This window comes from Arvicanthis niloticus, chromosome 6 (assembly GCF_011762505.2).
Source record: "Arvicanthis niloticus isolate mArvNil1 chromosome 6, mArvNil1.pat.X, whole genome shotgun sequence".
NCBI lineage: Eukaryota > Metazoa > Chordata > Mammalia > Rodentia > Muridae > Arvicanthis > Arvicanthis niloticus.
The window spans coordinates 42,911,267-42,930,950 of record NC_047663.1 but is presented as its reverse complement, the minus strand read 5'-3'; the positions used below and the strand labels follow the sequence as shown (position 1 = coordinate 42,930,950).

At 48.8% G+C, this 19,684-nt stretch overlaps 1 protein-coding gene across 1 annotated transcript; it reads right to left on the bottom strand.

The window, feature by feature from the left end:
- Positions 1–645: 645 nt before the first annotated feature.
- Positions 646–18,810, bottom strand: Lgals9 (galectin 9). Its single transcript, XM_076935262.1, has 11 exons — positions 18,796–18,810; positions 17,570–17,658; positions 12,641–12,842; positions 11,056–11,166; positions 8,776–8,868; positions 7,206–7,241; positions 6,625–6,675; positions 6,063–6,104; positions 5,144–5,232; positions 4,834–4,996; positions 646–1,643 (listed from the first exon to the last, which is right to left on the bottom strand). The coding sequence occupies exons 1-11, from the start codon at positions 18,808–18,810 to the stop codon at positions 1,497–1,499; spliced, it is 1,038 nt and encodes a 345-aa protein (XP_076791377.1). The 3' UTR covers positions 646–1,496.
- Positions 18,811–19,684: the final 874 nt, after the last annotated feature.

Below are 19,684 nucleotides of genomic sequence, written 5' to 3'. Positions count from 1 at the left end.
ATACCACACATACATACATACCACATCCACATCCATACATACCAACCACATACATACACACCACATCCACATACATACATACCAACCACATACATACACACCACATCCACATACATACATACCACATACATACATACATACCACATATATACACACCACATACATATACATACATACACACATATACACCATATGCATATATATACATACATACACACCACTCACACATACACACCATATACACCACACACACATCACATACCACACATATCACACACACATCACATACCACAATACATACATCACACACACACATCATATACACACACATACATCACACATACACATCATATACCACACATCTCACATACACACATATCACACACACACATCATATACACACACATACATTGTACACACACATCATATACCACAATACATCTCTCTCTCTCTCTCTCTCTCTCTCTCTCTCTCTCTCTCACACACACACACACACACACACACACAGACACACAGACACACACACACATACACACATACACACACACACACACACACACCATATACACAGGTTCTGGCTTAGGAGGACTCTGGCTGCTTTTTCTTTCACTTGTGTTTTGTGAGACAAGGTCACACTGTGTAACCTGAGCTGGTCTTGAACTTGCCATCCTCCTGCCTCAGCCTGCCAGGTGAGCTGCTGCATTTCTGACCAGCTCCCAGGTGTTGCTGATGCTGATGATCTGAGGTCTCCACCCTGGTTCCTGAGGGAAGGGAGCCCCAAGGAGTTAGCAGCATTTGGGGATCCCTCATATGGCAGGTCCCCACCCCAAGCCCCTCTGCTGAGAGGCCTACAGCAGGCCAGCTCCTCCTGACACCATTACCTCTCTTCCCACCCAGCATAAGCTGCCAAGGGTCCCACGCCTCTGCCCAGCACCTCCTCCACCTCAGAAAATGAGGTCATTCCCTGGTTTACACCGAGGCTGGCATTCCTGTCAGAGCCCCTGAGCCCCTGCCTGCACCCAGTTACAACAGCACCTTGTGGGGTCTGGGAGGAGGAACCCCTGTAAGCAGGTGTGGACACAGACCTGTCTCCTCCCATTCCCTTTGGCAGGTTCCAGAATGTCCCCAGACCCATTCAACAACACAGCCATCGCACATGTGTATGTAGACAAGCATTATTGTTTATTTTATGGACACAGGGCAAGAATGGGGAAAAGTTAACGCAGACATTCTGGGTCAGCTGGAGGCCAGTGGGATGATATCAGGGTGGCCCTCCTGGAGGGGTGAAGAGCAGGAGGGATGAAGGAAAAGGGCCAGAGAGGGGGTAAAGATCAAAGAAAGGGGCAAATCCAGGGGGGGTCACTTCCCTCAGTATATAGCTTGGGAGCCATGGCTGGGACTGGTGGGATTTGGGGAGCCAGGGCTGAGACAGGGGAGAGATGACAAGACAGAGACAGAGTTCCCCCCAGCCTTCATCCCTAAGCCAGAGACCTTGCCTATGTCTGCACGTGGGTCAGCTGGATATCACCTTCCACTCTTAGCCTGTTGATAGCTGACAAGTTCTTCAGGCGGTGGTCGTATTCACACATGTGTTGACCATCCACAGCCACCTTGAAGCAGTGGCATTCACATAAGATCTGCATCTGGGCAGAGACAACAGGGCATTTGAGAACCCAGGCTTGTGTCTTCTTCCTTAGAAGCCAGCCCCAAACCTGGCCTCTAGTCAGCCTGAATGGTCTGCCTTCCGCTAAACAATAGCATTCTCTTGGCCTAGTACATTCGAATAAGCTGTTCCCAGCCCCAGATTTCCCTCTAACGAACGTCCTCCTGTGTCGGGAGCCATAATGGGACAAGCTAATAATGAGCAGATGATCATCCTGAAATGCTTGCCTCGGATTATTATATAATCTGCGACGAGTGTGCCCCATTAGCAAGGCTGTGGTGGACGTGATTTTAGGAAAGATTCCTGCTATTCATATGCTTTTCCCATTAGTATTATTATTAAACATATACAACTATCACTAAGCAATAGCACTCCCCTTTGTAGCAGATCTCTGCAGATCCACGAAGATGTACTGCCTTGTAGTGATGCTATATAGACAAATAGATGACTTCTTAAGTCTTAATGATGATCTTATAAGAATTCCTAAAATTATATCAGTGATTATTAAGTTCTTTTATATCGGGACTGCTATTAAGTCCTTTAGGCATAGTCAAACTGCAATGAGAACTCTGCCAGTCTCCTGAGTGTTATCAGTTAATTGCCCCAAGAGAGATAGTAACTGGACCTTCTCCTGCCCAGAGCACATTCCAAGAGGTCATAAAACCATTAGCCTAGGTTACTAGAGGGAATCCACAATTTATTATAGGTACCAGGACAGAAGAGAAAATATTGCCTGGGTTTATCTATACAAAACTTCACTAATTTCTTAAGTTATAGTTTCAAACTTTCTGCGAACCTGTGGAGCTAGACAGGTGATGAATGTCTAGTTAGATAATTACTCCTAATGGATATTCATGTAAACATTCTGTGTTGTAAACTTCTATTTCAATTTATGACTTGAAATTTGGTGTGAACTTGTGATGAACTTTGTAACATGTGATCATGTACTCTGAATGGCATATAAATACTGAAGACAAAGAGTTGGGCAGCGCGCGCGAATTAGGAATTAGTTAGCTAGGACCCCATCGCCCTTCTCCCCCCCCCCCCCCACCTAAAATTTTTCTCCCTTAGAATTTTACTTTGTTAGAATCTTTTCTTCTTCCCCACTCAGGACCTTTCCACGTTTTCCCTCAGATAGCTTTCATAGGATACCTTTTACACTTAATAAACTCTATAGTAACTTTTCTAAAGTGTCTTTTCTTCCTGCAAGTTAGAGCCCAGCAGTTCCTGCTGAGATAGAACAAAGGCCACGTTGCCTAATCCTCTGCTGTTAGGCTACAGGTGTTAATCACCCTAGCCTGCAGTCCATTTACCCTCAGAAGAAGTTTTTAGGATAGCACAGGGCTATTTACTTAACACCTTGCTGGTCTTAGGGCCAGGATGCTGACTGCAGGTCAGCTACAGTAGCATAGGGGCTGCCTCGGAGAAGAACCGGACGATGGGAGGAGGAGAAGAAAGAACCAGCTGCATCTCTCTCTCTCCCCTTCTCTCACCCCCAAGCCGGGGGCGAGGGGTTGGCTCCCGGCACTCCTGACTACCACCCATTCCCCCAACCATCCACCCAGTCAGTGTCCCCACCCCTATCTCACTCTCCAGATGAACCCTAAGTCATTAGTGATAAGAGCTGGCTCAGGCTGTGTCTCCAGTGTTCCATGCCTGGTCTCCACCAAGTCACTTTCAATGAAGACAGCTGACACAAATGTTAAAGCTTGGTGGCCCTGGGTCACCGCTAACACTCTTATCACACTGTGTGAGAACCAGGCTAACACTCACGTCACTGTATGTGGGCACTCTCCAAAGAGTGCTGCAGACCCCACCACATTCCACCTTCCTCTCTGTGAGATTCAGCTTTATTTGATCTGGGTTCTCACTAAATTGAAATCCAAGCTCAGGGAGCTGGAGAGATGGCTCAGCAGCTAAGGACACTGGCTGCTCTTGCAGAGGTCCTGGTTTCATTTCCTAGCACCCGTAGGGCAGCTCACAACCGTCTGTAGCTCTAGTTCCAAGGGATTTGACGCCTTCTGAGGGCCTCAGGCATGCATGGACATCGTATACATTCATGCTGAAAACATACATTAAAAAAAAAAAAAGCCAGGCATGCTACATGTCTGTGATTAATTACAGCACTTGAGAGGCAGGAGGATCAGGAGTTCAAGGCCAGCCTTAAATATATAGCAATTGTGAGGCAAGCCTGGGCTACATGTCTCAATAACGATAGCAAAATGTAAGCTCGTTTTATGACATCCAGCCCAATGCTCTATGTCTAGTGGCAGAGAATGTTGTCATTATATTTCCAAATGATGGCTGCACATTGCCCCAGAGGTAGGGTCTCAGCATTGATTTTTCTTATTTAAGCTCTTTGGGTAATTTGATGTCATAAACAGGGTGGATGAGTCCTGCTTGGGGGGGGGGGGGATCGGGCTTCCGACCGCAGCTCTACCCCAGCTCTTCCTCCTGAGTAACACATGACCGCCTCGGTAACACATGGCTGCGTAAGCAAACAAGCAAACGGCAGTTCACTCCTGAACTGATTGGCACAAACTGGCTATGTGACCTCATCCTCATGCAAGTGGCCCATCCTTGTGAGTTTATCTGCCCCTCTATAAAGTGCAAGGACAGCTAAGCCCCAGAGTACAGGGCTGTGCGCTACCCTAAGAAGCTGAAGCAGCAGGGAACGTTCAAGATCAGCCTGGGCAACAGAGTGGGTTCAAGACTAACCTTATTAAGACCCTGTCTCAAAATAGAAGGAAAGAAAGAAAAGAAGAAAGGAAGAAAAAGAAGAAAAGGCAGGGAAATGGGCATGGTGGCTCGGGCCTGTGACCCCAGCAAGGTAGATGGATCACCTGAGCTCAAGGCCAGACACCCTACAGAGTTGTAGGTAAGCCTAGGCTAGAATGAGTCCCTGCCTAAAGCAAACAAACACACAAGGGCTGGGGACACAGCTCAGCGCTACTCTGCTTGCCTAGCATAAGGCTGGCTGTCAGTCCCCAGAACAGGGGGGAGTGGGCATAGGAGATATGAACCCTTATGTGAGCAGGAACAGTACTCAGGAGATAATACCAATTTGTACAAGATTCTCTCTTCTTTGGGATGCAGCCCTCATATCCCAGGCACCTGTCTGTATCCCATCGCAGACCCCTGCAGCCTCCTCGTGCACCCTAGCATCTTACTGAGAAGCTCTGCCCACGACTGAAGGGCATTCTCCCAGGCAGGCTTCGCTCTTCGGGCCCCCAGGAGCTGTTGATCCGAGTGTTTCGGACCACAGCCTCCTCATCGAAGCGGGGATTCAGGTGGAAAGCGATGTTACACCCAGAGCAAAGGTCGATAGAGAACCTGGAATAGACAGTTCACAGAGACCCTGTTTGGCTACTGAGCTCTGGGCTCAGCCCCTACCCATCACCCCAGGTGGCTCAGAACCACAGGCTGGCCAGAACAACTCTAGGCAGCATCTGTTCTAGGAGCCCCAGAGGCCTGTCTTACCTCTGAGCATCTGGCAAGACCCTGCCTGATATGATGATGCACTTGGACGGGTAAAGCCCATTTGGGATGGTGGTTAAGTAAGGTATAGTCTGTAGAGAGAACAGAATATCTCCAGTTGGGCTGCGGCATCAGCAGGGGACCCAGCACAAGTGCCTAAAGACTCCAAAGCCTGGCCTGTGAGCCCTGCATCTTCTGGAGGGAACCCAGTTTCCTTTGCTTGTCTCATTAAATGTCAAAACAAAAGAACCCTTCCAGTGTTTCCCAAAATACATCTCAACTATAATGAGGGGAACATTGTTAGGGCACAAATGGCTTATTTGGGGGTGTTGGGTTTAATGAGAATGCCCCTCCCACCACCACCACCCAGAAGCTCATAGATTTGAATAGTTGGTCCTCTGTTGATGGAACTGTTTGGGAAGGATTGGGAGGTGTGGTCTTGTTGGAGAAAATGTGTCACTGGGGATAAGCTTTGAGGTTTCAAATGACCTGTATCATTCCCAGCCTCCTCTATCCCTCAACCCCCACCTCCTACAAAGTGTGAGCTCTCGGCTACTGCTTCAGTGCTCTGCTTGCCCATCTGCCTCCATGCTCCCTGCCGTGATGGTCATGGACTTGTAAGCCCCAAATTAAAGCCTTCCTTCTGTAAGTTGCCTTGGTCACGGTGTTTTATCATATCAATAGATAAGGAACTAAGGCGGGGCTACAAGTTGCTCGTGCTGAAGGGACCATTTTAAAGTTGAAAGCTGTTTTCAACTGTCTACTGATGGATATTCACATGGATATTTGAACTGTTTACCTGGATGCAGGAACCTTCAGTGATCATGTAAGTCAGAGAACTCTTCCACAAAGCCACCCTTCACCTCAGTCTACCACAATTAACATAAGCCAAAGCTCCAGCTCTCCATAAGAAACCACTTACATAGGCTTTGGTGGGGCATGCCTTAGGAGGGAATCCAGGAGTCTGTGGAAGAGACACAGGTGACACACACTTCAAGGGACCTCCAATATCCAGCCCTCCAGGCCTCCCATCCCCCTTCTCTGTCACACCAGCATTCACAGAACTTCCTGCCGCTTCCCTGAACCCCATGATGGTTCCCTGCCTTTTAGCCACTTTCCAGGCATCTCCATCAACTTAGGGTTCCCCACCTGCACTGTGCTAGTAGAAGGACAGATAGACTGGCTGTTAGTAATGACCTGGTGGGGATTTGAGCTTAGTGAGCAAGCTAGGGTCTGGAGCTACCATACTCCAGCCTGGGCAACTGGAGAACCAGTGTGACTGACAGTTATATTCCTATAAAGACTGTTTCTGAGTCTCCGCTGTCCCAAGGAGGGTTTGGGCTCTTCCTAGCAGAGGGTCCAGCTGCAGCTTTCTCCATGTCTGTCCTAAGCACTTTGGTTCCAACTTTGTGACTCTAGGGAATTCTGCTTTTGACTAAAGGAAAGTGGTGGGGCCATGAGATAACCCAAAATTGTAGACTTACAGAGAACATCTGTCCAGGGACGCTGTGAATTGTATGGATGATAGTTTGAGCCTGGGAAAAAGTAATGGGTTCTCACGGGTATAAGGACTACTACCTGCCACCAGAGGGCGCTGCATAATATCCACCCATAAGCCTGAAGCTTGGACTTTAACCAGGCAGGTCCTTCACCACAGCCCCTCCTAGACACCCATATACACTAAGGGTGGGAGGGACATTTCTCTGTTGGAGGGGAAGATAGATTATGACTGGAGTTCTGCCCACCAGCCTTGCCAGTGATTGGACTACAGCTGTGCACCATGCATTGTTTATGGGATGCTGACAAACTCAGGGCTTTGTATGTGCCACTGAAACGCACCACTACACCAACAGAATTCACCCTCAGCACTGTTCTCTGTTTGATCAGAGCCAGCCAAGCACACCGGCAGCCCCCTTCCACCAACATCCCTGAGGCCTGGTGGGTAGGGAGTGTGTGTAGTCTTGTCTGCCCTTATGGGGGATGCTGAGCCTCCTCCCTTTAGTCCACGGCAAGAGCCATAAAGAAGAGGTTCTAAATAAAACACACAAAAGAGCAGAGGACTTACCACGTGTGGCTGGTGGGCAGGCCGAAAGTTCTGAGCCTGAAAAGGATCAAGGAAGGGGGCATATCTCTGGGGTCACGTGGGATGAGAGGTGACCTCTTGTGGTCAGTTTCACCTCCTTCCTGAGCCTGCTGCACCCAAATTCTCACCCTCACAAGGTTGCACAGGTGAATCAGAAATGCCCCCTGGCCCCTTGAGAGAGGATTCAACCTGTCTGACCAGATCGCTTCTCTGGACCCACGGAGGTGAGAACAACATTCCCACCTCCCCACTTTGTTAGCATTTAGCTTTGTTGGGTGCTGAGCACACAGCTCCAGTGCTTTCAAAGGAGGGCGGCATCTTTGACTCCCATCCCCCTGGTGAGGTCCGAGGCTCAGAAAGCTTAAGAAATTTGCCTTGGGCCGGCCCAGGCACGGAGTAAGAAGATCTCAAATGGAATCTAGCTAAGTCATCGTGTATCTACCACATCTGATATCCTCCCAGGCCAGGGTCAACGTTGGGCTACCCTGCAATGGCTTCCAGCTACCCGGCCAGTCCTAGAGTTAGTATGGCAGAAGGCAGGTGCCATTCTGAGCCATCATGAACCACAGCTGCCTGAGTGACCACAGGGCTGCTGGCCTTTGCCCCCTAGGCATATCTCACCCTCCTTTGTTAGCTTCCTGTTTTTCCCTATGAGGAAAAACCCATGTTCTGGGTCTCTATTGCGTGTCAGCACCATGTGAGGAGCTGGAGAGACATAAGTGAACAAACAAGCCATGGTGTCAGTCTCCCAGGAATCCTGGGAGTGGAGAAGGTGGGGAGAATGACGAAGGTGCTCATGCAAAGGACGTTGTGACCCACACAGCACAGACAAGTGACAAGTCCACCCTAACATGAGGTGGGTCAGAGAAAATTCTTAAGTATTATTTAAACAAAGAATGATAGTGTAATTATTAGTTTGACAGGGGCGAGGTGAACAGAAGGGACAGCCTGTGCAAAAGAGAGCTGGCTTTGAGGTGAACCATGGAAGTGGCGTGACTGAGCAGAGGTAGGAAGTGAGTTAGAGCCAGGCGAGACAGTGCTCTGTTGTGTCTTCTGTGGGGATCTGAGCTTGTGTTTAGTTATTATTTAGCTTTTGTCTGGTTTGGTTTGGTTTAGACAGGGTCTCACATAGTCCAAGCTGAGGGTGATTTTGAACTTCTGATCCTTCCAGGCTCTGCCCCCAAAGGACTAAGATTGTAGGCATCCACCAGGCTTTGTACTCTGTTTAGAAAGATTTTCGGCCCTAACCCTAAAAAATTCTACAATGGGAGAGTGAGAGATGGAATATACTAGTGAGGTCACTGTGCAGTGGTGAAAGGAACCAACCCAGCTGACATGTGAGGTGTTTCCACAGGCTAGACCCAAGAGTGGCTTTGGGGAGGGAGAGAGGTGCTTAGAAGAACAAAGCCAGGAGGGACACAATTCTGGGCAGCTGGTGAATGTGGGGATCCTGGGTTGGTTTGCTGGGGTCTGGAGGCCCCTGGCTAGCTTGTTGATTGGACCTGACTCTGGGCTCTATCCTTTGAAACTCCTGGCCAAACACTTAACTCACTTGGTGTTTGTGCCCCTTGGGGGTCCGTGGGAACTTGACTGGCTGAAAGAATTGTACTGTGGAGAAGACAGGCTGGACAGGGGCTGCAGAGTTCTGTTAGAACAAAAAGCATGTCTGGGTGATGGAAGCAGGAGTCTCTGACAAAGCAAGGGCAGGCAAAAAGCAAGGGCTAGCTCCAGCCAGGCAAAAAGCAAAGGCTAGCTCCAGACCCAGAGGAATGATACCAGGAGAGAGTTAGGTTGGCATGAGCAAGGTCAGGTGCCTCTTTACTCCCTCCCTCCTGCTTCTGATCCTGTGGGAAGGGTCAGGAAACAGTGGATGTGAATATCAGGCCAGAGAGAAAGGGGCCGATTTTTCCCTCAGTATCTCTAGAAAGTTATTTATTTATTTATTTACTTACTTACTTATTTACTGTATTTGGTATTTTTGTGACAGAGTCTCAAGTAGCCCAGGCTAGTCTTAAACTCACTATGTAGGAGAGGAAGATGAAGACCTTGAACTCCTAACCCCTCTGCCATTGGAAACCTGAGATGCTATGCCCAGCTGGTCTTTCAGATCTTGGCAACACATCAAAAATTCCAAAACAAGCTGGGCAGTGGTGGCGCACGCCTTTAATCCCGGCAGAGGCAGAGGCAGAGGCAGAGGCAGAGGCAGAGGCAGAGGCAGAGGCAGAGGCAGAGGCAGAGGCAGAGGCAGAGGCAGAGGCAGAGGCAGAGGCAGAGGCAGAGGCAGAGGCAGAGGCAGAGGCAGAGGCAGAGGCAGAGGCAGAGGCAGAGGCAGAGGCAGAGGCAGAGGCAGAGGCAGAGGCAGAGGCAGAGGCAGAGGCAGAGGCAGAGGCAGAGGCAGAGGCAGAGGCAGAGGCAGAGGCAGAGGCAGAGGCAGAGGCAGAGGCAGAGGCAGAGGCAGAGGCAGAGGCAGAGGCAGAGGCAGAGGCAGAGGCAGAGGCAGAGGCAGAGGCAGAGGCAGAGGCAGAGGCAGAGGCAGAGGCAGAGGCAGAGGCAGAGGCAGGCGGATTTCTGAGTTCGAGGCCAGCCTGGTCTACAGAGTGAGTTCCAGGACAGCCAAGGCTATACAGAGAAACCCTGTCTCGAAAAAAAAAAAAAAATTCCAAAACAAGCTGGGCAGTGGTGGGGCACATCTTTAATCCCAGCACTTGGAAGGCAGAGGCAGGTGGATCTCTGTGAATTCAAAGCCAGCCTGGTCTACATAGCCGGTTCCCCAAACAGCCAGGACTGCATAGAGAAACCCTGTCTCAATTGTTTTTTTTTTTAAGATTACATAGATAGATAGATAGATAGATAGATAGATAGATAGATAGATAGAGTAGCTGTCTTCAGACATACCAGAAGAAGGCATCAGATCCCATTACAGATGGTTGTGAGCCACCATGTGGTTGCTGGGATTTGAACTCTGGACCTCTGGTAGAGCAGTCAGTGCTCTTAACCACTAAGCCATCTCTCCAGCCCTCAATTGTTTTTTTAAACACAGATGAATGTGACTGTAATCCCAAGCATTAAAGAGGCTGGAGGCTGGAGGATCACACTGTAGAGCAAATCTGGGTTACACAGAATTCAAGACCAGCCTGAGCTGTACAGTTTAAAAAAAATCAGAACTAGGCCTGGTGTTACACATCGGTAATCACAACATTGAAGAGATTAAGACAGGAGGATTGACACAAGTTCATGAGACACTGTCACAAAATAAATAAATAATTTGTTTTCAGAGCTGAGCCTGATAACATATATCTTTAATCCCAGAACTCAAGAGGCTAAAGCAGAAGAATCCTAAATTAGAGGCCAGCCTGGGCTACAAAGTGAGATTCTGAAAAAAGAAAGAAAGAAAGAAGAAAAAACCCAAAACAATAAAAACCACATGCACACACAAAATTTGTGTGTGTATGGGTTTAGTTCCATGTTGGTTTTGTTTGTTTTTAATATTGAGGTCAAACAGACCCAGGCTGGACTGCAGGAGCCACACTGTGCCCTCTAATTTGGATTGCATTTGGTTCCCTAATCACAAGCCCTTTTAGAACTCCCTGGTCACGCAATAGACAGTTGCAGAGAAGGCGGGGCTTTGACATCTTCACCAAGGTAGATGGTTCATCACAGAGAAACCAATGCCAAAAGGGACGGAGACATCAGGCAGATAAGACACCGAATCAGCAAACCAGGGCAGCTCCAAAGCTACCTGGGGAAGATGCTTGCTGGTACCTTGTCGAGTGGGCACAAGACAACTGGTCACTGTCCTCTAACCCTGGGTCAGGTGCCAGCCTTTCTTTACCTGGAAAGTGATATAGGTCAGCTTCAGGCTGCCGGAGACAGCAATGGTGTCCACAAGGTGGTAGGGTACACGGTGTGAGTACATCGTGAAGACTTTGTTGTTTACCATCACCTGGGGGAAGAGAGTCGCTGTGGGAGGAGTGTCAGGCGAGGCCACACCTGAGCTTTCCTTTCAGAAGTAAGTATCTGCTCCAGCCCAAGGCAGGAGCATCACCTGCAATGCCAGGCCAAGGACAGAGTGTGTGAGCCGCCCACTCAGCCCCACCACCCTCTGGGCTCCTGTCTCTCACTGGCAATCAGTTATTTAGTCCAGGCTTTTTAGCATACTTTTAGAGTTATTTTATTTCACGTGTGTATGTGGTTTTTTTCCTGCATGTATGTATGTGCACCACATGCATGCCTGTAGTGCCATAAGACAGTGTCGAATCCCTTAGAACTGGAGTTACAAATGGTTATGAGCTGCTATGTGGGTGCAGGGGACTGAATCTCTGGGCCTCTGCAAGAGCAGCCAGGGCTCTTAACCACTGAGCCATCTCTCTAGCCCCTAAGTTTATCTTTTCAAACTTGGTTCATGACAGGTAAATTTTTTTTTATGTTGTTAAAACAGGATCTCATGTAGCCCAGGCTAGCCTCAAACTTGCCATGTAGCTAAGGATGACCCTGAACTCCTTGATCTTCTGTTTCCATCACCCAAATGCTGGGATTACAGGTATGTAGCACTAGGCCTAGTTTATGCAGTGCCATGATCAAATCCAGAGCTTTGTGCATGGAAGGCAAGGGAACTAACTGTATCCCAGCTCTCTCCTGGGGTAATATTTACGTGTGCATTACGGGCAGCAACAGAAAGACAAACTCAGGTTGTGCTTGGAGGGCACGAGAACCCCAGCGTCCCAGAGACAAGCTCAGGTCCCACTCACTCCACCCTGGCCCAGAGGCAGTGCCTGGCCTGTAAGGACACTCTGCCTTTAGTAGAACCTGAAGAAAAGTTAGAGCAATGTGTTTCAACAGATCTATGTTAAGACAGGGTGTGGCTCAGGAGCAGAGCACTGGCCTAGTACCCAGGAGGCTAGGCGTGATCCCCAGCACCATGGAGAGCAGATGTTACTGGCTGTCTGCATAAGAGGTCCCACCTTGCTTTTGACAGTTGTTAGCTGGGGGAGGGAAAGTCATAATTTTTAGTGCTATGCACACTAAGCCCATAATCCAGAAAACAACCCCACACCCATGTACACAAAAGCAACTGTAATAAAGCCCAGTGGGTGATTGGGTGTGTGTGTGGGTGGGGGGCGGGGGAGATACATAAAAGTAGGAGAGGGGACTGGGAAGACAAGGGTTCCAGAACGAGTGAAAGGGGGATACGATGCGGGGATAGGAGGTGTGTATAATATTATCAAAGAAAAAATACCGGGGGTTTTGGTGGTTGTTGCTGTAGTTATTGTTTTGTTTTTAAGACATGTGGAGCAACTTGGTGACAGATTGAGGTCTTATTTTCTGAGAAATAAAAGCAAGAGGCACATCTGCAGATTACAGGCTGTTTAAATGTGGTTCGCCTAGGGAGCAGGTTGGGGGAGGGATTCCCCACTCACCTTGAAATCTGAACTCTGCACTAGGAAACAAAGCTCAAAGGGCATCCCCTTTTGGAAGGGCATCTGCATCTTCCTCTCCTCGGGCCCCCACTGCCCATTCTTCCTCGTGTTGCAAACCACATACCCTCCTTCCTCAAACCGGGGATTGAAGTGGAAGGGAATGTCATTTTCATCCTGGCCGGTCTGAAAGTTCACGACAATCCTAAGGGAGAGACACAAGCATGGCCAGGGTCGGGCAGAAGTGCCTCTGACTGCCTGGTGTGTTCGCACATTTTGAGTTCATCAAATTTAGACATGATACATTCTGTACAGTTACTGCTTCCTGTGCTCCTTTCTTTAAAAGTAGACAATTAGTAAGGAAAACCAAGAAAAACCACGCATCTTTCGCCACAGACTCTGGCCACAAGATGCAGAGAAACCGAGCTAGACCTGGGCTCGCCCTTGGCAGCCGGCAGTGCTCACAAGGTGCTAAGCAGGCTTCTGGGGATCGGCTGCCTCACTCAGTGTGCGCCTCCACTGTCATTGTTGGTTTCAGTTGTTGACAACATCTGGGAAAGGGAAAGCTCAACTGGTGAATGACCTCTGAGAACTCCCCTAGGATCGTGCCAGCCCATTGTGGGTGGTGCAAGCTAGCCAGTAAGCAGCATCATCCCTCTGTGGCCTCTACATCAGTTCCTGCCTTGGCTTCTTTCAATGACATAACCTAAATAAACCCTTTCCTGACCTAGTTGCTTCTGGTCGGAGTGCTTTATCACAGCAACAGAGAAGCAAAGTAATACAACTATCGTCTGGCCAGGCAAGATGCACCACTGGCCAATAGTGGCAAGTCTGTTAGGATGGTGGCAACTACTTTGTGTGGATTTGAGACCCATCCCTTGGGTGGGAGTTCACTGTAAAGCTGGACAAAGGCCTGTGGCTGGAAGGTCTTGGGCCCTAGTGGGAAAGCTGACAGTACTATTTTACTAAGTGGATACAATGTGCACATAGAAATACCTCTATATTTATGTCTGTTATACTTTTATTAATTAAATTAATTATTCATTTACTAATAATGCTGCTGTCAGCTTCAGTCAAGAGAAGCTTCTTTTTGCGATGGGCATTGGTAAACTGAGGGAAACGTGACATCTATGCATGGGCATAAATAGTAAAAAACAAATAATAAAAAACATAAACATAAGTGGGCCATCTCTATCACCCCCTCCAAAGTTCAGAGACTATCTCAGGAGAGAGGACAGACTGAGGGAACAATGCCCAGGGAGGGGGTGAGCACTGTGGAATACTTCTCTTCCAGGTGTCACCTGACCACTGCCCTTCTGAACTCAGAGCAGCTACAGTATTCCAAAACAGTATTTTCCTTCAGGGGTGTAATCACATCACTTAGTGCTTATGTTCCTATAAGCACTCAGTAACTCATAAGCGTGAAGACGAGCTTGATAAAACCCACTGGGTCTCTCTCTCTCTCTCTCTCTCTCTCTCTCTCACACACACACACACACACACACACACACAGAATAGTTGCAAAGAGGAAGGGGTTCAGCAGGAGTGGGAGGGAACAAGAAGAGAGGGTAATGGGGGGGCAAATATGATCAAAATACAGTATATACATGCATGAAAATGTCACAAGTAACATACGCTAATAAAAACATTCCAAACATTAAAAGCAAAGGAAAAAAGAAGGCTGTTTTAGAAATTAATTATAGAAATTAATTGCCATCAAAGATGAACATTAAGAATTCTGCCCACTGGGGCTACAGAGTGGCCCGGAGGTTAAGAGCACCTTGTGGCTCTTGCCAAGGACCTCGGTTTGCTTCTCAGCACCCACATGATGGCTCACAGCCACCTGTTACTCCAGTCCCAGGGGACCCAAAGGCCTCTTCTGATCTTCATGGGCAACAGGCACACATGTAATATTCAGACATACATGCAGGCAAAACACTCATATCCATAAAATTTTAAAATATTAAAGAAAGATGTTTTCCAGGAAAGTCCTTTGCATAAGTGTTTGGAAGTGGGCACTGTTGAAAGCAGCCCGTAACCTGCTCAAACTCAGCACGGCTGAGGTGGCTCAGCAGGTAAAGGCACGTGCAGCCAAGCCTGACCACCTAGGTTCGATCCCTGGGATCCTCACGGTGGCAGGGGATAACTGACTCCTGCAAGTTGTCCTGGCAAGAGTATGTGCTCATGCATACGCATACACACAGCTCACATACACACAGAGTGTAATCATTTTAAAAAGATGAAAGAACCAATTCAAAAATCATGTGAAATTGTTCTCCAGGCATGAAAAGCCTTCACTCCTGAGTCTGAGAGACATAGATGTGTCCCTCATAGGAAGTCAAGCTTAGATCCTGATCCTAGCTCCAGTGTCACCAAGCCTTTCAGTGACCCTTGACCCACACTAACTTTGTAAGTTCCCCTTTTACCAACAGTGGAAAATTCCCATTTATGTCACTTTCCTGGGAGGGAGCCCCTTCCTCATAGTCACTTTTGAAGCACAGCTGGGGCTCCAAGAGGAACAGTTAAAGTCACAAAAGTTCAGGACAGTCAGGCTCACCAAAGGAGCACAATTGGGGTTTGCCCCGCCTCTCCGCGCCACAGCCAGGTTAGATTCCAGAGATCCAAGTTCAAGTCTGAGACTCTCCTCCCAGGGGCCTCAGAGTCCAGTCTTCCCTTCCCTGAACTAAAGTGGCTGCTGCCTGCTTATCTAGTCACTCTGGGCTCCTTTCATAGTCCTCACAGGGAGCTCTGTCACCTGCACTCCACACAGTACCCTGCACTGTGCCACACTCAGAGGCAGCCCCTGACAGACAACCCATCAAGCTCCTCTCACATGGGAAGGACTGTTCGAGTTTTCTGTTGGAAGATGTGTTCTGGAACAGTCTAGGCAGCAGAATGCTGACAAGGTCCTCAATGACTTGATGGCTGATGCCTTAGACGGCAGGACCTATAAGGAGCTACTGTGGCCCTAAGGCAGGACCTGTCCCAGCTGGTCATATGTTTGGGAGGCTTGAGCAGACACAGGATCACAACACTGAAGCCTTAGTCCTTTTTTGAGGTCTCATGTACCCCAGCCTGGCCTCAAACTTGATGTGTAACTGAGGATGAACTTAACTGCTAATCCTTCTGCTTCTGCCCTCTGGATCTTATATTATGATTATGTGCCGCCACACCTGTTTTGGTTTTGGTCCCTGTCCTGCTGCCCTGAGCCCCACCCTCCATGCCCTGTCCTAGGGTTTGAGCCTAGGACTTGTGTATTAGGCAAGCATTCTACCAACCCAGCTATGACCCTAGCCCCCTTATTGGTCTTGCATCAGACAACACTGCTTTCCCCAGGATGTATTTCTATTTGGTGCATTGTAGCTTCTATCTTGTGCTTTCAAAGTCCATGCCTGAGGAGAGGATCGCTCCTAAGCTCCAAGGGAGAGGCACCAGCTTTGGGAGGGAGAAGGGCAGTCTGTAGCAAGCGCTGGAGTGGGGCTTTCCCGGTGCGGGTCCTGCATCTCCAGCTAGGAGGTTGTAGGACAATCCCCTATAGCACTGCAGGGATCTCACACAGGCCTGGTAGCTAACATGGCTGTGACTACCCAGTCAGACAGCAACGGTGGGAAAAGCTAGCTAGAATCCAAATAGTTGGAGTGACATGGAGAAGACTCAGGAGGAGACGTCTTCCCAATGTCCCAGTTAAGGCCACGAGGGGCTGTTGGGGCTGGGATGGACAGCGGTGGCTCTCGTGGGAGGTAGGCTGACTCTTTAGTTGGCAGATGCCACATAGACCCACCAAAATAGATGAAAGCCACACACATCTCGATTAGCAGAAACTAATCAAGCTACAAGAAACCCGGGAGCTTCTACAGCCCTTGAGAACACTCCTGGGTGCTTCAGTGCCCTGGCCCTCTTTATTTTTTGAGAAAAAGTCTTGATAAGTTGCCTAGGCTATCCTTGAACTTATTCAGTTCAAGGCCGAGGAAGGCCTTGAATCTAGGACCCTCCTGCCTCAGCCTTCCTCAGAGCCCAGCTGATAGACCCATCAGGGGCTTACTTTTCCTTTTAAAGGTAGGACATCATGTAGCCCAGGCTAGCCTTAAACTCCTTATATAGCTGAGGTTGACTTTGAACTTTTGTTTTGTTTTGTTTTCAAGACAGGGTCTCACTATGTAGCTCTGGCTGTCCTGGAACTTACTATGTAGACCAGGCTGGCCTTGAACTCAGAGATCTACCTGCCTCTGTGACTTTGAACTTTCGGTCTCCCAGTGCCAACCTCTCCCATGCTTGGATTACGAGCATGCACCACCACAGCCAGTTAATGTATGCTGGCGTCTAACCCAGCGCTTTGTGAGTGCTTGGCAAGCACTCCACTAACTGAGCTGCATCTCCATCTCTGGGACTGCCCTTGACAGAAACTTTAAAATATTTCCTATGACACAAAAATCGATAGAGACACCTGGACAGACAGAGCTGGAGAGAATGTGCAAGGGTTAAGAACATTCCCTGCTCTTCCAGAGGGAAGAGCTCGGTCTTCTGCAACCACATCAGGCAGCTTCCAACTATCTCCAGCTCCAGGGGGATCTGACAGTCTTCTGGCCTCCTCAGGCACCTGTACACACACACACACACACACACACACACACACACACACACACACACACCACACCTATAAAGAAAATTAGACACAGCTGCTGTGGGAACTAGAGGGACTTCTTTCTTTGTAACACCGTGTCACAGTGTCAAGAGTACAACTGTGGCCTGCGGTTCTGGCCACTTCCCTCCTCAGTCTGTGAGCTCCTGAGAGCAAGATGCTCAGGGCCCAGGAGACTAGTGAGTTTGTCAATGGTGCCAGGATGGCAGGAGGTATGGGCAGGGCCAGCCCTCCATACCCTGCTGCTCCACAGTTACTGAGGCTGGAGATTAACATCAATGCCATCCACATACCTATCTGGAAAATCTTGGACAGTCCCCTGGAGGGTGATCTGAAGTCCCTCCTGCAGCCCTCCTTGGATTATTCCAGTAAAGGGGATGACCTGCAGAGGGAAAGGGAGAGATATCAGTTGGCTGACACATACCCAGTGTGACAGTACTGTTAGGGCTGGGGAGAGCACAGCCACCAAGGAGCTAGAATCCCAGCCACACAGATCTTAGGGTCCCTCATAGAAGTGGGCCCAATCCAGTTGGTTTTACACAGTCATTCTGAAACGATCAGAAGACCGTCCGGTTTCTGAGGCTTGGCTGGCAAGTGACCTCAAGTCACTTCCTCCCACAGTCTGTAGGAAGCGACATCTGTAGAACCTACCAGAAGAGAACAGCATGCAAAAGGCCTAGAAAGTAAGAAACTAGAATCATGGTGAGGGCTGCTGGCCCCAACCCAAGTTCACCAAAGGCCTCAGGGGCCTGACTAGGGACTTGGGAGGCCAGAAGACCCATCATTCTGTTTTGGAATTCAAGCCCTTTCCTCTTAAGAGAGGGTTGAGAGGAAGGTATCCCCCAATCCCCACCACCACGTAACAACAGTGGCAGCTTGGTTGTTACTGTTAAGAATTTGGTTAAACTTAAAAATTAACTGCCCCAGGACACATCCTGGAAGGAGCATATTCCTTAGTCCAAGGACACCTACTGGATTACCCTGCTGGATTAACTAACATTCAGAGGAAGAAGGGATTAACATTCCTCAGACCACAGGGAAGAGAACCAACCTGTGGGGATTGCCCAGAGCATGTAGACACATTCAGCAGGACGGACTAACCCTTGACACTTACAGACAAGGGAGGTCCTTGCCACCTCATTCCCCAAAGACCAATCAGTTTAAAAGTCACACTGTTCTGTCAATCATATTGTTCCTAGTCACTGTTTCTGTAGCACACCCCTTAAGCTGTATAAAAACTACTCTTAACTTCAACTCAGGGTTCTCTTGCCTACAATGCAAGGGAGCCCTGGTGTACCAGTATCATTAAACCTTATGTTGTTACAGCGAATCCTGTCCGTGTGAGTTTCCAGGGGAGTGCGTTCCCTGGTTTTGGATTTTACAGTCCAACATTACATGCTTGGTTCTCTGCTGCAGGTTGTTGGTGGCAGCCTTGCTCTGAAGCTCTCAGCTTCTGTTCCTTCCCTAGAGCCAACCCAGCAGCCTGTGAGCCCAGTGCTTGCTCCATCCCAGGGCCCACCAGCAATCTCTCCATCGGGTCTCTTTCTACCCTCCCTAATGTGTCCTAAAGGGGCCCTGGATCTCACTGAGAGTCATGCTGCTTTAGTGTCAGAAGGGTCCCAGGTCACTGATCAATATCTGTGCGGCCTTAGAAAACTTAGTCTCTCTTTGCCTCAGTTTCTTCATTTGCAAATGGAGATAAACCATCTCTCCTGCTCCCAGACTCAGCTCCTTCACAAGGCTGGCTGGTACCCACTCTGCCCCAACTCATCTTGCCTCATCCTCTCAAACACAAATCCCCAAATTGGTGACTTACCATCTTCCAGAATGCCACCCTTTTCTACCAAGGGTGGCTCTGCCGCCTGCGGGGCTGTCTCCTGGTTGATTCTCCTTTCACATTCCAGGGTGTTTAAATGGCTTTTCTACACCTCCTTTGGGTCAACAGCCTATGTAATTAAATGCTCTAGGAGTCAGAAATGTCTAGAGCTGAGTGATGTGGGATGGGTAGGGATTGGGACAGAGCGGCCTCACACTGTTTATCTGGTGGAGCACTATACTCAGCTCTAAGGAACAATCAGCATCCAGGCCCAGTGCTGGGGGGGGGGGGTGGTGAAGCGGGCAAACACAAGAGACAGTCTGGTACACTGGGACCCTATTTGGTTTGGGTTTATGCACATCCCAACCCTTTCAATAAATTCACAAGGCAGCCTCCTTCCTTTGCCTGCACTTACTATGCACATGTGTATATGCACATACACAAACAAAGCAGTCAGAAACCTCAGTGCTGGGAGCTCACACCTGCACCAGGCTACACCACTCCCACATGGGAACAATAAGGTAAATTTCTCTGCCCCCAGGTAACAATCAAATCCCAAGCAGCTTGTATTCAAATACGTCCCCCAAGGTGT

Excerpts from the sequence above, each read along its gene's own strand:
- Lgals9 (XM_076935262.1), bottom strand. Across the intron at positions 12,843-17,569 it reads GTCCAAGATTTTCCAGATAG|GATTGTCGTGAACTTTCAGA; the intron begins GTATGTGGATGG and ends TCTCTCCCTTAG. Across the intron at positions 8,869-11,055 it reads TGACCTATATCACTTTCCAG|AACTCTGCAGCCCCTGTCCA; the intron begins GTAAAGAAAGGC and ends TTGTTCTAACAG.